Below are 18,074 nucleotides of genomic sequence, written 5' to 3'. Positions count from 1 at the left end.
ATAATCAATCTTCCTTCATAGAATTTGCCCTTCAAGCCTGGAATTATCCTTGCTGCACGTCTTTGAACACTCTTCACCAACTTTTTATCCTTTTCAAGTTTCGCTGACCACACGGCGTTTCCAAACTCTATATAGGTCCGGGCGTACGATAGCAACAAACAACAGCTTCATCGCTTCTGCATCTAGGAACTCGTACGAGCATCTGATCAGTCCAAGAAGTTTGTTGAATTTATTAGCTTGCGTTTCAATATGCTTGAAAAATTTCAGCTCCTGGTCGACACGAACTCCCAAATCTTTTTTCACAATAGACTTTTCAATCATTACCCTCTAGCTAGGAGCAACCATGTCTTTTCATACTGTAATCTTGCTGTCTATTATTCTTCCCGAGGTGAAGTACTTTACACTTGTCAGCATTAAAACGCAACTGCCACGTCTCAGCCAGTTAATTAAACTGTCAAGGTCATCATGCAATTTCACTTTATTTGACGCATCCTTCACTGTATTAAAAACTTTTGTGTCATCGGCATACATGGAGCACACACATGACACTAGTTCGGGCAGGTCGTTTACAAAAGCAAGGGACAAGACAAGCCCAAGAATTAATTAACGCTTCCTTGTGGCACGCCACTGCGCACTGATGCCCAGTCTCACACGGTTCCGTTAATACTGTATATTTTATTGATTATACATTTACAATTTATAAATTAATTATAATTTATTGACAGTACGCTCGTACGAGCGTCGTAATATTTTTTTTCGCAAATGAATGATTTATACACCTTTCGTCATGGGAACAAGCCAAAAATGTCGTCTTGCAATCATCAACTATAAGATTCCAAGATAATTTCTATATGGCCAGTGAAAAAAAATTTCTTATGGACATGTCGCTTTTGGATATCCATGAATATGACCCAATTAAACAAGCACGAAAAGTTAATACGCTAGTTGTATTTTGAATTCTAATTAGTATTACAAAAGAAATTAATGTGCAGAGGAGCTAAAATTTCTGAGATGCCCAGATGCACTTCATCACATTTTGTTGCTTGATTATTTCGATAAGAACAAACCTAAAATTCACCATACGATGGCTGCACGACCAAAAAGACAATATTCGTCTTTTTTCATAGCTCGGGCCTGAGTTTCGACTCTGATAGTATTGGCGAATCATTTCACTGTCTATACTCTGAGCGAGAATTAAAATCGAACGTACTCGTATAGTGAAGGAAGAAATTGAAGAGTCCGCTTTGCAACATAATAAATAGTCACAATATGAATGGAAGGAAGCCAATTTTGGCTCATGAATAATCCAAATGCTGAAATGAACTGATTATACAAGAAGATAAAATTTTCAGAATTTCTGGTGAGGCAAAATGAACCAGGGGAACGGCGGCTGCTAACATCCAGTCGTGTGTTCAATGCTTCTGCCATGCAAGCTCTCCAGTGACCAGTCGTCCACTCACTCTGCTGGGTATAGGTTGGTTGTGAACGAACTTATCTGGCAAAGAAACTTTCCGTGGTAACTGAAGAAAATATTGACTTAAATTTTTCTCTGGCAAGTATCCCCTGGAACGCAAGAACCATATCATTGATGTATTCATTCGAACAAATGAGATTTTCTTAATGCATTTCAATGCGATTAAACATTGATTCAGTAAGGACCCCGGTAACAATTGAAACATCGAATGACATTATAAACTGTAAGGAAAATTCACAGCTACATGGCCAGCAAGGTTGATTTACTTCAACACATTATTTTATGTTTACTGGAACATTTTACTCATTCGAAAGTAAATCATTGTTGGTTGTTTTAATGGAAGATTATAGTGACTGATACGAGATGTGATTATCATATCATGAGAAAATTCTGCAATGCACATAAAAATCAAGTAAACTAAACGCTTACTTTTTTGCTGTTTTGAGTGGTTGCAAACGCAAACATAGCATCGGCAGAAGTATTCAAATATTTTATTAATATGCAATAAGAATTCGTTAGACAGGCAAGATAAATTTATTTCCAATGTTTAGTGCAATTCTTCGCCGTCCAAGTGAAAGATCAAACTTCGTAATTTGAGATGCATTTAAATTCAAGCGCAGCACCGGAATAATGAATCGATTCAAAACGAGTACATATGTGAAAGTTGTGAAGTTTTAAATTCAACGCAGTCGTCAACAACGGAAAAGGAGCAAATGTATGCGATAACATCTTGTTTAAAACCGGCCTCAGGAATATTATGATGAGCGAATAAGCAATTAATTTAGTAAAATAAAAGTACGAATGGAGAGATTACGGGAAGAATATTGTTCAAGAAGGCGAAATCATTTTAAATTATATAGAAGTTATTTGCATTAATTAGTATCATCAGTAATTCAATATTGATGCCGCATAACGTCTAAGCAGTAATGAAAAGCAATTTGCTTATCAGAAATGTAATTTAAAGCATAGCAATTTCATGATCAACCTACTTACTAAGCATGTGAGATTTACCTAATCAAAATATTCGTAGTTTCTTATTTAAGCAACTAAAAGCTGAATTAATTTTACGTAATGAAGAACTTAAAATTCAATTCAGTCTTTAAAACCCAATAGACGGTAAAAACAAATATTGATATAATTTTAATTTTAACTTGTAATTTGATGCGATTTATGCATTTGAGTTATGATAAATTGAACAAATTTTGTTAATAATTTTATGTAAATGCAGGATATGTCTGCAGAGGTCTCATAAATAGCATCTGGCTTTTGCATAAATATTATTGATGAAATTCCCAAAAATGCCAATATGAATGACCTGACTGCAGTAGTAACAATTGCCTGTTTGGAGAGAATATTATGAATTTTACTATACGTGTGAAATTTATTGAGAACGAATGAATTCCATTCATGATTGTTTTTGAACGCGAGGACGACAAAAATTTCCATTAAAAATATTATTATTGCCAAAAAGATTTCCGAAAAGGCGTGTTTCATTCATTCTCCTCGAGGACGCATTCCATTCATTCTAGATATAAAGAACGCATTAAATTTATTCTACAAGACATATTTCATTCATTTGCCCCTAAGATACATTCACTTAAAAGACGCGTTTCATTCATTCTTCCGACGACGTGCTTTATGCATTCTGCCCAAAGGTTTACTTCATTCATTAAACCTAAAGACTCGTTTTAGTCATTCTATGCAAAAACGTGTTCTGTACATTCTTTCCAAGGACGCAGTCCATTTGTTTTCCGTAAATACGCGTTTCATTCATTCTTCCCTACGACGTGTTTCATGCATCCTGCCTAAACGTTTACTTCATTCATTAAACCTAAAGACTCGTTTGAGTCATTCTAAGCAAAAGATTGTTCTGTACATTCTTTCCAAGGACGCAGTTCATTCATTCTACGTAAATACGTGTTTCCTTCATTCCACCAAAGACGCTTTTCATTCATGCTACCCTAAGACGTGTTCCATTCATTCTATGCAATAACGTGTTTTATACATTTCTTCAAAAAGTGAAATTCCCAACGGTCCGTTTCATTCATTCTCCGAACTGACGCGTTCCATTCATTTTCCCAAAGACATGTTCTATATATTCCCAGTATTGACTGTATACATATGGCTGCACATGTTTAAATCGATGATATATCCATAATGGCCTCTGTTGAGTCGGTTATGTGAGAAAATTAACTATATTAAAAAACTGCAATTTCTGGCTATTAGGAAAGACTTTCAAACAGAAAAATATTTCCCAAAGTATCGCGCGATCAAAATAATAATCAAGCTGGTGCTATAACGAAACTATATCCTTTGACTATAACTGTTCAAGATTGTAATAAATTTGACCCCGAGTCCGCATGAAGAGAAGAGAATAAATGTAAAACAGAAACCATCACATTATTTGATGGTTAAAGAAAACTAAGATGACCTCAAACCCAAAAGATAGCCAATTTCAACAGTAGACCACCCACATTCTGCGCTGTTATTTCTTTTAATAATTATGGCTGAGTTATTAGTTAGATAATTAATTCGAGTTGGCTCGAGGTAACATATATTTCCAGCTGTTAGTTAGCATCACTAGCTTGCTTTTTTCGCACGTTGAGAGTACAGATGACCAGCAAGTAACGAAAGACGAATGAAGCCCAAACTTGGATAATTTTCAATTAGGAAACTCCTTGGAAGTAAATAAAACAAAAGCCAGTGCATATGAGAGAGCAATGATGTAACACCTTTTAGTCAATAATAGAATTAGCTTATCAACTGTTCAAATTTATCTAACACTTGTGTCGACGTACCGAGCGATGTCGACACTTGTGTCGACTGATCATGCATTAGTATCAGAAGCATATGCAGTATTCAAAAATATAAGTTTTTATACATTGTTCGATGCAAATTTTGTGCCGTATATGGTTGATAATGTTCCAAGAATAAAATGTTAAAAAAATGGAAAGTGAATGACAATAGAGTATATAGGCATTAAATACTCTGCATGAGAACTTCGCTCATGAAAATTATTTAAGGTTCAAAATTGCCGCCAAGGTATGGTGCACTGAAAAGAATGCAGGACAATGAAGAATATTAAATTGCATTGCTTCTTTTGTCGACTCCATGTTTCCGTACACTAATTTTTGAGACTGCATAGAAAGACCGTTATTAGAATTGTTTGCTATAAATTATTCATAAAACTACAGTAGGGGTAAATGGATCAATTAACGTTTCATGACTAAAATGGTTCATGGTTCAAATTTGATTGGAAATGTACGGTATATCACGTTTTATTAATAGCTGGATATGCCATCTGGGGCGCCAAACATTTATAGCTGGATATTCATCGAGGTGGATATGCCATCTCAGGCCTGTCATAACTTTTAAATGTAAATATTTTTAATTTAGGTAATTAACTGATTAATTAGCAAACTAGCTGTTTCCGATCATAATTTTTGCAGGTAGTCAAGATTGAATAAGAAGCGCACTGCTTCAACCATGCATAGTTCTCTTAGCTTTAAGCACTGGCATCCTGCCGATAAAAAATGAAGACTGGGCTATGCCAGGTCTTTACCGATTCTTGACTGCAGAACCATAATTGCTACCGCTAGCTGGGTCTCAAACCCGCTACTTTCTGATTCAATTTTGGTGATAGTTACCAGTCGGCCCAAACCCAGTGAATAAAAACAGCGGTGCCGGCGTTGATTAGATCAAATCTGGACTGCATGTCGCATATTATCTATTAACAAAGGTTTAGCTGAATTAAAGAAAGTAAAAACGTTAAGAGTTTGTTGAATTAATATGCTTCACACGCGTACTCATATTCAAACAAAAAAAATTGTGATTTCACTAAATATACAAGAGGATTTTTGAAAATCCTACCTTAAATTCCAACAATAGTAGGGTAACGTGGGGCAGCGCGCCCCCCCCACTTTTTTCAAACTAAATTTTTGATGAAGTTTTAATTGATACGAGATGGTTTTTTGTTTTGTTTAAAGGTGCAACTAATGAGGAATGTATTATGTGAATTAGACGCCTATAGAGTTATTCAATTTTTAATGAAACACTATTTTGTAAAAAGTGTCAAAATGGGCCCATTGTGTAATTTCAAAATCTTCATCTATAGTAATGGAAAAAAACTTTATTTAGCGGCAAAAAAATTTTTATTTGGACTAAAACAGTTATTCGCAAAGAACTTAATAAAGCAAACACTTAGCAAAACGTAAATCCGTACACTTCATCCCAGTGAAACTGCCGACCGGCGGTAGAGAACACGGACCAATATCTGCCATACTTAGCGAGAAACCCGCTATGGGCCCGTGACCCGCAGTGGGCTCGCTGCCCCATGTTACCCAACGTTTCCATTTTATCGACAAGGAACGATGAGACGTTCCAATTAAATATCCCCCAAAAACGCCGCCAGTTGAAACTAAAAATTAAACGCAGTTATTCAGGCAGCTGTAAATAAGTAAAGAGATTGACATATGACACGCACGTGGCCAATTCTGGTTTACACAGAGGGCTTAGTTAACAGGAGTTCGAATATCTTTCTCTCTGTCTTCTGGTCGTAAAGTAATGCCCGAGGCATCGGAATTTCTTGCGATCAATCGAGGAGAATTAGAAGAGAAGTTCACCGTATCTAACGAGTTCGGTTCATATAGAAGAAAGCAGCATGTATATAATTGAATCTGAAATGATAATCATAAAAGTAAATTACAGTAATTGATTACAAGGATGAGAGTTAAACACGAACCATGGACTCAAATAGCATAAGTCAACTAACAATGAAATTCAGTCATGTCCTATGACTCATCCAATACGACACACGCGGTAATGTCTGGTATGTGATGAACAAAAATTAGGATCTACAGATTTTCTCTATGATTTATAGGATTTACGCGAGTGCAGTGGGACACAACCAGAACAGGACAACAATAATAAAAGACTGCTCAACAGAGAGCTTTGCGTCACGAGTCAGAAGGTTAATCTACTTATTTCCAGTTTTATTTTCCGAAGAAGTTCTGGAAATAACTTTTGTCGTTACCCATTATTTGCCATGAGAAAATTCCATCATATACACCTGCTTGTAAAGGCTATTGTCGATCATATCTCCCACTCTTAAAACGAGTCAATAAACAGATAGATCCATATCAGCAGACGCAACTGTTTAACAAGGCGGGGGCGAGAGACTGCGATTCAGTGACATGGACGAGATCATCACCTCGCTGGGTGTGGGTCCAGCAACATACCTATACTTCGCAGTCAACTCCTTGGGTGAGAATCAAATCTTCGTTGAGGAATTTATTCTTCGTCGAATTCATTAAACTTAAAGTCGTCTTTTATCCGGTGATCGATGCATCAATAGACTGATGTTAGGCTTACTGATTAACACAACAGATAACGATATTATTGACGATATTTTTGATGACAATCTCGTTGATTGTATAAGCAGTGAATGGAACAATCATTAGTTCAGGACTAACCATGACTAACCCATGAGTAACTCGCAGCAAATCCGAATCGCACATTTAACTCTTTCACATTTAACCCTTTTTTTAAGCCGCACATTTAACCATTTTTTAAGCCATACATTTAACCCTTTTGTACAGTAAGTATTTCGCAATGAATATTACAGGGGTTATATCATTTTTGAATGAATGTTTACCCTGAGATTTACGCACCATTCCCATTCAGATTGCAACTGATTTCCAGCAATAAAATCTTAAATCATTACCAACATGCAATTACCTGACGCGTGTACAAATGTTCCACTTAAGTATCAACAAGTCCAATGCAATATAAATATTTTAATGAATGAACAGTTGGGTGTTGAGTGTTTAAGATTACAAAGACGAAAAGGGTGGGGGTTAAAAACCCGCAATTAGCTGTGAAAATTCTATGCGAAATCGGCTTGGTCACCGGGTGGCTCTGAATAACTAATTCAAGAAATTTTCAGAGCTGCATTTTGTTCACTAATAAGATAAATAAAATTAAAAATAATATGATCGGGTCAAGTAAAATTTTTTACGACCGTAAAACTTTACACCTAAAATTACGGAATGAAAACCAAGAGTCTAGGTTGTTTTGTACAGACATTGAGTATACTTGTGCAGCAGAGTTTTCTCGGCCGACACCACTTGGGAGTTGTGGATACTGAGACTTCAATTAAATCTGTTTAATTTTTTTTACGATCAGTTCAATTTGTTCAGCCTTGAACGCCCAAAAATGGATGGGTAAAGAAAATATCTATGTTGTTGTTTGACTGAATTACTTGTTTCTTGAATGCAATTCAACCCGATTCAGAAAAAAATAGTTCCGTGATCATGTTTCAACTTCCAATGAAATGCACTGTAATCTGATTTTTAAATCGAAGGTCTTTTTCAACCTGATGACAAATAAAACCATTTAGCATAGAAATTCCATCTATTCCACGCCTTAAATTCGAGCTTTTCCGCTCAGTAACTCTATCCATTTCACGCATTTAACATAAATATTTACAAATCTAACGCATTCTCTTTAATGGGCACCATGCAGGACCAATGGCGCACGTCGTCAATCTTCTTGGATCCCAGTTCATAGCTCCGCCAGTTCAGTTTACTTGTCTCGACTTCCATCAATCCGACGTCATAATAACCAACACCGGCAACACGTGAGTACTTAGCAAGGCAGAGGGAAGTCACCAGGTCATAATTTATAGTGTAATCAAATTACACTTGGACGTTTGCTAATTTATGCTGATAGGGTAACGATGCGGTATTGAGTGGACTAATCAATTGAATTATCAGGCAAGATTTAGGAAAATTTTGCTTCATTGTGTGCATATGACATCATGAGAAATTAGAAGTTATGCTTCGTTCAGGATAATCGTTATGTTATTAAGATAAGTCATTCTATATATAGAGGAATAGTGTATTTAGAAGAATCATTCAACCATTTATTGAATTTCGTGTTTATTTACTATTCGAATTCGGGGCCCTGAAGCTCAAAATAGTCTGGATCTAATGAATGTAATCACGGAATAAAACGGGAAATCACTCGTTTAATTTAAACGTTTGTTTAGATTGGCACACGATATTTGTAACATGAACGTGTTGATAGATATTATCACTCTATGTCTTATTTGATTTCGTAGCAATACAAAATGATTGAATGCACTTGATGTGAAATAAGCCCGAATAATTTGAGATAATCGAGTTTTAGTATATTAGGTACGCATGTTAACTACACAAGTGAACTTGATGGGTCCTGCCTGCGAGTTCATGTTAAATGTAAACTTTGTAGGAGCACCTAACAAATTCTCTCGCATTAAGGCTTGTAGTCAAAATGCAGCGAAGTCTGAGAGCGAGGTTTTCGCGACCATCGTGTAAAATCCTTGATCTGCCCGAAGCTCGGCCGGTCGTTACCCTCGAGCTTGTACTCTTTGTAATATGATATCCTAGCCAGACCCTTCTTCGCGGCAACTGGTCGCTTTCAGGTGGCCGAGGAATGGCCAGCGGTCGGCTATAACTAATTGGATAGGCCGACCACTGGCCACGTATTATTCTTCGCCCCTCATTGACTTCGCCTTTACCATGCCACCCGTTGTGAATTGACAGTTGGAGTAATTTACGACGTCTCTTTCCCCTCAAACATTGCACAACGTCTCCATTTGAGCAGCTAGTATGCGGGATTTTCCCTCCGCGTATCAGCAGACTCGATCATAAATATTTTTTGGTGGAAAATATCTATAACAAGGAAGCTGATCAAGGAATGCCGAATATACTATTCAATTGACAATAAAAATTACAACCCGTTTATATATCGAAAAAAGTGTAAAATTCGCAGACTTGATGAACAATAATATTCAAAGTTTCTTGAAATTTCCTCTCATTAAAACTCTTTAAATACAAAGTTTACATATTTTTTGTTACTGGTCGACGCTTATAAATAAATAGCTGGATAAGTATGGAAAAATCCATATCGCCATCTCATTTGCGAGTGGAGTAAAGTCTATCCTAATTAGTGAAGAAACGCTTAGGGAAGAGCCGAGCCTGTTCGAAGCCTCTCGGCTTTCAATCAGGGCCTTAAGTCCCATGCCCAAGTCCACTTCACTCCACCCAAGCCTTACCATGGAGGCCGCTGCGCAGGACAGATACACCAATTCGCTTAACAAACCCGTTACGTAAATAGTTTTCCTTCTGTAAAAGTCATTATATCTAATTAGTTTGAATTAACTGGCATTTCAAAGATGTGAAGCGAGAATTTTCAATGATCAAAGTCTTACTGAAAAGAAATCAGAACCTGATCGAGTGAGCTATATTATCTCATATTGTTCGCCTCAGAATAAATCACTAATAGAGTGAGCAATATAATCTTTTTATTCCTAAAAGCAGTTCGGAATGCATCGTGGGGCCGGCGGGAGGAGAGCCAAACGAAACACGGAGCTGTAATCTTTATCAATTTTCGAATGAAATTTATCACTTCACCCTGACAGAAGAGGCAAGTAATTTCGTGGCCTTCAGTGGAATATCAGAAATTAAACATTATGAATTGTTATAGATTCGTCGAAGGTAAGTGTGAACTGCAAAATACTTGAATTTTCCAATTCCAACCTCTAAACTTCAACATTGGAGCCCTTCAAATTGAAATGAAATTGCATGTTTAAGATGGCATTTAATATATTAAAATCGCTTGTTTGCTTCAATCGCAAGTTTACCAGGAATTTAAAAGCAAAGAAAATACCACAAATATTCACCATATCTTTATAAGAGAAAACGTTTCGGAGTCGAGCTCCACGTCAGTTCATAACACAAAATTCTGTTCAGAAAAAGTTCAGTCCTAGAAACATAAATAAATAAATTAGTAAAGTAAAATGCACTGTCAGGTTTCAAAACGGAAAATATTATAATTAATAATATAATTTTCATGTCTTATTTATTTTCCGTTTTGAAACCTGCCAGTGCATTTTATTCTACTAATTGATTTATTTGTGTTTCTAGGACTGAACTTTTTCTGAACTTTTTCAAAACCTTACAGTGCATTTTACTTTACTAATTGATTTATTTGTGTTTCTAGGACTGAACTTTTTCTGAACAGAATTTTGTGTTATGAACTGACGATGGAGCTGGACTCCGAAACGTTTTCTCTTCTAAAGATATGGTGAATTTTTGTGGTATTTACTTTGCTTTTAAATTCCTGGCCTTTAATACGTTTCAAATAACAACATTGTAAAAAAATAGACATTCTTTGATGAATGTTACGAGTCCATGTCTCACTATTTTTGACAAAGCAGATTAATAGGAACTTGAGAAAAGAATGAAATACTATGATCTCATTTTAATCACCAATGTAACGTATATAACATCTCACTACAGTTTGAGCTGGAGTGTTCGAAAGCCTACGTCCGGGAGCTCTTTCAAATGCTGTATACAATTGGCTGCATGGTGGGCTGTCCTGTCGGGGGGCTGCTGGCCGACAAGTGAGGGAATAGAACGTTCTGCCTCATAAGGTCCGGGTATTGTATGGCATGTAAAGAAAAACTCTGCTGCAAGACATTGAATCATTCGTGATTCATCGGTAACAGTCAGTAAAGGGCATCATGAGACTTCGTTAATAAAACTGAAAGTACCTTGCAGTTTAGGCCGCCGATGTAGATTTGGCAAATTTGATACTAGCCTCGATTAGACTGATTAGTTTCAGCCAAAAAGTTTATGGCTTTTCGTAAGTCTTGAATTTCAAAGAGATTATGACCTTATGAATAGAAATCCGCTCTTTGACTCATTATTATGATAGTCGCTCTGCGGAAAATATTCATTCAATAAATTAAAGCAATTCTAAATGATATTAATTGATATATTGGGTGCTCGATGGCTCATAGAGCCCATAGTTCTTGTTTGGTTTTTAATAAGAAAAAGGGATGAACGCCAAAAATGAGAAGGCATACAAGCCGATCGCAAATACTTTATTGACAGTAGTCAAACTCTGAATCCAAGACTGATTCTTTCATGTAATTCAAATGCTGATTACATTTAGTGAATCGGTGTATTAAATTGAACCCACTCATGCATACATATTTTATACAATGTCATATCACACAGCATGAGTAAAGTCGCCGTATGCATAGGTCTGAATTTAATGAGAAAGTTACACTACCATAAATACTTCATCCTGACGCAGAATAATTGAGGTCTTGTTAAAAACATGAACAAGTCACATAAACGATATCGTCGTCATTTAATTTTGCTCTTGCCATTCCATACAGTCACTCAAATTATCGCAGGCATTTCAATTTGTCGTTACAATAATTCCATTTCTCGGTAGCTGGAGTGATTTATATCATGTCGCATGCATAAATTAAACTCTGACATTCTCCTTGACAAAGAATCAAATGAAGCCAGATTAATACCTGTGTTATAAAAATAGATATTACAGCTGAAATTTCAGATTTCCTTTAATCGACGTGGAATGCTACTAACAATCACAGTAAAAGTTACAAAATGTCGCTTCCTAATGCACGTGTTTCGCCAGGCTTGGCCGACAACCCACCGTGTGGTACGGCTCGGCACTGGTGGCATTTTTCACCACACTCCTCGTCACTATACCGAACCTGACAAGCATCCTCGTCTGCCGATTCTTCATCGGTTTCTCGACAATGTTCATATATGCGCCTGTATACGCCATAGGTGAGTTACTGCGCTCATCATGTAGAGAGGGCCCTCCAACGTGTTGATGGGATGTACTATTTTACAGCAGCGAAATTGTAACGTTGATGTTTAGAAGAAAATGTTCAAACAGAAAATGTTCAAACAGTTTTAATCTTCGGGGCTCTGTGTCTCTTCTATATGAGAGTTCCGAACTAGGGGTGACCAAATGATTAATATTCATAAAATTCATGAAGCGAGTTGTGGGTTATAGATCAGCAAGTGGTTTTGAACAATTCTGGTCGAAATCTGCAAGGTGGCCGGGTGGTGAGAAATCGACGAAAGGTCGACTTGCCCGAAGAAATGCTGACATCATAGATCATATAATATTATTATTATGAGTTATGTTGTATAAAATGTTTACTGACCGTTATTGCGATGCAATTGTTCTTCTCTCAATCCGGATTGCTTTGCAGGTTTAGAATTCTGCCCGATGACCTTGCGGTCCACCTATGGCGTGTGCGTAGGTTTGCCGTGGGCCATAATGATCAGTCTGTTAGCCGGACTAGGTTATGCTTGTCCTGACTGGCGGACGTTCCAACTAGCTGGTTCCTTCCCCATTGTATTGCTGCTTCTTTTAAGTAATCCTCTGTGAGTATATGCATCTTTTATACTATTCCTGTCAACTTTCACGTTACCAAAATTAGTATGCATTCCTCAGAAGATCCTTTGAGTAAATTATTTTCTTATACTTACAAGTTAGCAAAGTTAAACTGTATCTCAATTTTATAATTTTCCAATCTATGCGCAGTTTACTGAAAGAATCTCCACGTTGGCTAGTTACTCGGGGACGGCTTAAAGAAGCCGAAGCTTCGCTGCTCCGAGTCGCGAAGTGGAACAAAACGACGTACAACTTGCCGGACAATTTGATGGGCGTACTGGAAGACATTTATGCAGTAAACATCAAAGGGGTGAACACGGTCGCAAATTTAGAAAATGTTTCTTAGCTTACAGTGTGACGCGTGTGTGCGTTACATATTTAGGTGTTTTTTACTAGGAATATTTTTTCCATTGGTAGCCTTTTCTCGATTCAGCGTACAGTTGTCAGACTGTGATCAGACGAAAATTAGGAAAGTAATCATTATTCCCTTCTCAATGATTAAGTTCTTATGTTCTTTGGTACGCTATTTAGGTACGTAGGTTGTAATCCCTTTCGTATAAATGTGCCTTTCTTCTATTGATTTTACTTGTATTCTATAAATGTTTTAGTTAATAATGGAGTTGGCTTCAAAACTTTTTAATGAACATATGGAGAATTTACTTGAAGTTTTTTTCGTTTTAAAATTCTCCTCCAACTTTCGATTTGAGGAAGCTCTATACCTAAACCACAGAAAGATTGTGAGGAGAAACCATCTTCTACGTTCTTGTCACGCTTCAAGTCACTGGTGTCGTCGCCGTACCTGCGCAGAGTGACCGGCATTCTGGTGCCTGTGTGGCTGATGCAGAGTTGCCTGTACATCAGCATACCGCTCAGCGCTGACAAATTCCCGTACGTCAAAAGCTTAAAAAATCAATTTAAGACTGCCTATCTATGCTTTATTCTAAATGCGCTTGCTGCGCAAGAACGAAAAAATAAATGAATCCCAAAATGACACGACTTGCTTGCCTGCGAAAATTACGCGATTCATAGTTGCACCCTTGCTCCCGTTAGCTCACCCTACGTGTATATGGCCGTGTTGGGTGTTGCGGAAATCCCTGCCTATTCGGTCACGGCTCCCATCACTGCGAGGTTGGGCAGGAAAAAGTTCCTCATAGGAGGACTTCTTCTTGCATGTGTTCTGCAAATCACCGTTGTTGTTCTCACTGTCACAGGATACCGAAATTGTGAGTAACTACAAGATTCACGCATTTTGGTATCTATGATCAGAGGAAAATGATGACATAATGACATCGCTTGTAGCACTACTCTAAAAGTTTGAATGTAAGTAAATAAAAAAGTAACAAACAAATGTATAAATGATTAAATAATAAATATAAATTGATGGAATAAATTCCAGATTGGCTTCAGATTTTGCTCGTCGCGCTTGGGTACACGATGATCTGCAGCGTATATCAGGTACGAATATACGTTAACTATAGAACCATATTGACTAACGTAGTACACACTATCTGTGTAACCCAACTGAAATGAAACATTTAAATCTGAGTTCAAGATAATAATATTGTTGAGAGTTGACATGAAAGGCATTTTTTATAATAAAGTTATCTTGTTTGTACCAAGAGAAAAAGCAATTATATAGCCTAGTTTGCATTAGTAAATTGCCCGACAGACATAGAGAGGTTTTATTACTTTTGGATTCAAGGGTTTCAAATGAGTTTCTATTTAATTTGAAATGATTTTGCATACACAGTTATATTTGAAGATCAAATCTGAAGAACGTGATTCATAATAAAACTTTACTGGTCCTTCACTAACCAGCACATCAGGGACTATCATGCCGCAACAGTCCCTTTTCACACATATAATTTCAACATTACCTGCATAGAAACAGCTCAATATAATAATATAAATCTCATCAATAACACACCTAGTCAATTCAATCACCAGCGCACTCTTTTCACATCATAACCAATTCACTCACCACAATTAAACAACTCCATCATTAAGGCATATACAATATATACTCACAGTTCTATATCTTATCACTTCTAAAAACAATCAATTTCAAAAAGGAATCATTAAAATAGCACACTTCCACCAAAACAACTCCTGTAAAGAATTCCAATACTCACAGTCACAATTCATATCTAATCAATTGCAACATTAGACAGCACTCAAGCAATCATCAGCTCACTCTGCCAATATCGTATTTAAACTCAAACGCAATTCCGAAAACATCAAAAGAATTGACCACTTCCATATATTTTAAAACCTTGCCTACTCTCTCTGTATTTCACATTGTTGATTTTGCCTAAACTTGTCTAGCTTTTCCCCATCTACCATAATCTATGTAACCANCTCTACAAGTCCGCGTTATTTAAAAATGAAAACACTTTCACTTGTTTGGCTTGTTCATTCTATTTGCACTCACTTTTACTGACTTCACTGAACTGAACTGAAATTCGGTTATTCTCTGGCACGGATCATAAAAAAATGCGAAAAGAGTTCCGAAAACGGCACAGTGAAAAGTTAAAAATTTAGAAATTTGGGACCACGAGCACGAGCGTCCGCTCTCGACCACGGTTTAACGGAGACCAATTGAATAGGGCCTCATACACTATATGGAATCTGATCGTCTGGCGAGTCTAATTCCGTCATCTTTAAACGTACCAAATGCGCCAGTGTCTGGGGCCTAACGAGCCGAACAGATTAAAGGCGAGCCGAACTGAGCAAAATTAAAGGCAAACCAAGCGGTGTCCTCCACTTCTTGCTGTGGCGCTCGGCTCCGCTCAGCCGCTGGACTGGAGTATCAGTTCATCCGCGTGATTTACGCCATATAAATATTAAATTCTCGAAATGACTCATAGCTGCTAAACAGCTAAATGAAAATGAGGGTTTCACATGAAGTGGACGGCATGAAACCAATGTTTAAAAAAACAATCAGCTCAAACATGTTAATATCCTCAAGCATGAGATACAATATAATCGTAACTCGGAATGGAAAAACTAAATTAAACCAATTCGTGAAGTAAGTATAAATTAAGTTAAACGTTTCAGGAGTATTGAAATTTTCCAGTACATTTCGAGTTCACCAAATGACACTTAGATTTGCTTCATTGAGGTTCCCATCTTGTTCACAGGTGAATATTTTGTTCTGTGGCGAACTCTTCCCCACTTCCCTGCGATCTCTGGGCTCCAGCCTGTCTGTTTTCACCTATAGTGCTGGCGAAATCATACCCCCGTTGCTGAAAATTGTGGTGGTTCGTGAGCACTAAATTGGATTTTGAACCATTGCTATATCTTATAATTGCTATATTTAATTGTCATACATTAAGATCTTTGTTGCCGAAGTACTGCTGATCCTATGGTGGTTTAGGCTTTGCTTCACCCCATACTGCCGGGCACGTGCCAGGCATATGCCAGTCACGGTCCGTTCCCTGCCATGCAGGTGCATCCATATGTTCGGTCCGGTCACGGGTCGCCCTCACTTCTGTTCCGTTCATATCATGTGCTATGCCAGTCCGAACAGCGTACCAGATTTGACAAATCGGGTAGATGGTGCCTAGTATGAATATTTTCTTTTTTGTATATTTGCTAAAAATCTGGTATGTTGACCTGGCAATCTGGTATACGGTAGTCGACAAAAATATAATTGGCGACCGGTTAAAACATTGTTCGCATTGATCGTGGCTTGACTGTACCTGGCATGACAGGTGCCTTGCACGGATGGTTTGAATGCTTCTATAGAAATATAGAAGCATTACACGGCATTCGGAAATATTGGACTAGACCGTGACTGGCACGTGCCCGCCAGTATGGTGTGCACCAAGGCTAACAACCCAATTTGAAGCATAATTATAAATATGATTATGGATAATTGTGATGAAATGAATTGCCTTGATTCATTACGTAAGCCATTAATAGTTTTATAGTTTCTTTGTGATTCCGTTAGTCGAAAAAGTCATATATTGAACGCAATAGCAAACTTTTTGTGTAAACGCGCTTCATTAATAACTTTTCACTTTGATAAGGCAATCAAATTGAACCGATATATATCTAAAATTCTGCAATTACCCCATAAAAATATATATAAAAAAGGTTTAATATGAACGATAGATAAATGAAATTCTGGCTATTTGCATTTTTTACTCAAGAGGTGCGCATCGTCTCTATCCGTACAATATTTCAATCACACAAGTTCTCTGTTGCCAAAATTTTACGTCCGCGTTCAATAGAAGAACGATGATTAATTCTGTCAAATTCCAAATTATATGATCGGAAACTTGTGGCGTTTGCCGGTTCAGAGTACGAAAAATCGTGTAAACTGTGCATTGCTTAATTTTTTTATCACAGTCAGAAGTCATGAATTTCAGTTGAATGCATAGGAAAAACATCAGTTAATCACTTATTATCTATCCGCGTGTTTTCCAGCCTGCAGGCCTATTATGGCTGCCCCTGACCATCTACGCCATTCTCGCCGGTCTGGCAGCCTTCCTGATATTGCTGCTGCCAGAAACCAACAACAAGCCGCTGCTGCAGACGCTTGGGAGCTCGCAAGATCACAGCTCGGAAGAAGATATCTTTGTTACCAAACCTCGGTATGACAGTGTTCAAAATAACCTTGGCGGAATCCCTCTTAGAACGACTGGACAGAAACAATGAATGCTGAAGACAGCTAGGCAGCATTGAAAGTATAGATCTCAAAATTACAGTATGCAGTAATTACAGTATAGATCTCAAAATTACAATATGCATGAAGAACTATCGTAATAAAATTGAAGATGGAAATTATAAAAAAGTAACTTGCCATTGGCTTGTGATATGAATAGATGAGCCATGAGGCTAAATTGCGAATTTATAAAGTGCGGTACTGCGGTACTTCCCATGATCCTCATAGCGATACTCAAAGAGGAATGGCTTCTTATTGGTGGAGTGAATCACCCCTGTGTGATTAACTCGTGTTAACCGTATTTGTTAAACGTACTTTCCTGCCAACTCGTATGGCTGAAAATTTTATGAGTCGAAAAAATTCGATTCATATGCAATCATTCGAAAAAAAAACATTCGAAAATGCTTTTTGCCATTCTTCCGACCTGAATCTACCTTTTTCCAAACAATATTTCACTTTTATGCATTTGCAGAAAATCTCCTCTTGCTCAACGCAATTTATGTAGTGATGGTGAAAATCCATTCAAAAATTTAAAATAGAACTAACTCGTTTGTGTAGTAAGCAGTTTGAAGTGTAATTGAACTGCAATAATTAGAAGTGGTGGAAAATTAAAGGTAAAGCTCATTTGACAAACTGGAGGGGAATGAAGAGTTCTGAAACTGC

General features: G+C 37.2%; 1 protein-coding gene across 1 annotated transcript in view; it reads left to right on the top strand.

Moving 5' to 3' along the window:
* LOC108674027 (organic cation transporter protein) overlaps positions 1 to 17,745 on the top strand; it is a 42,621-nt gene extending 24,876 nt beyond the window's left edge. Inside the window, exons 5-8 of the mRNA XM_018161925.2 lie at positions 13,793 to 13,965; positions 14,139 to 14,197; positions 15,883 to 16,002; positions 17,174 to 17,745. Coding sequence (XP_018017414.1) covers positions 13,793 to 13,965; positions 14,139 to 14,197; positions 15,883 to 16,002; positions 17,174 to 17,404 — 583 coding nt within the window. The 3' untranslated portion in view covers positions 17,405 to 17,745. The remainder of the gene's footprint in view (positions 1 to 13,792; positions 13,966 to 14,138; positions 14,198 to 15,882; positions 16,003 to 17,173) is intronic.
* The last annotated feature ends 329 nt before the right edge of the window (positions 17,746 to 18,074 follow it).

Source organism: Hyalella azteca, unplaced genomic scaffold, assembly GCF_000764305.2.
Source record: "Hyalella azteca isolate HAZT.00-mixed unplaced genomic scaffold, Hazt_2.0.2 contig11130, whole genome shotgun sequence".
In the NCBI taxonomy this organism is placed as follows: Eukaryota; Metazoa; Arthropoda; class Malacostraca; order Amphipoda; family Hyalellidae; genus Hyalella; species Hyalella azteca.
The sequence above is the reverse complement of the archived record's forward strand: the minus strand, read 5'-3'. Positions and strand labels throughout refer to the sequence as shown.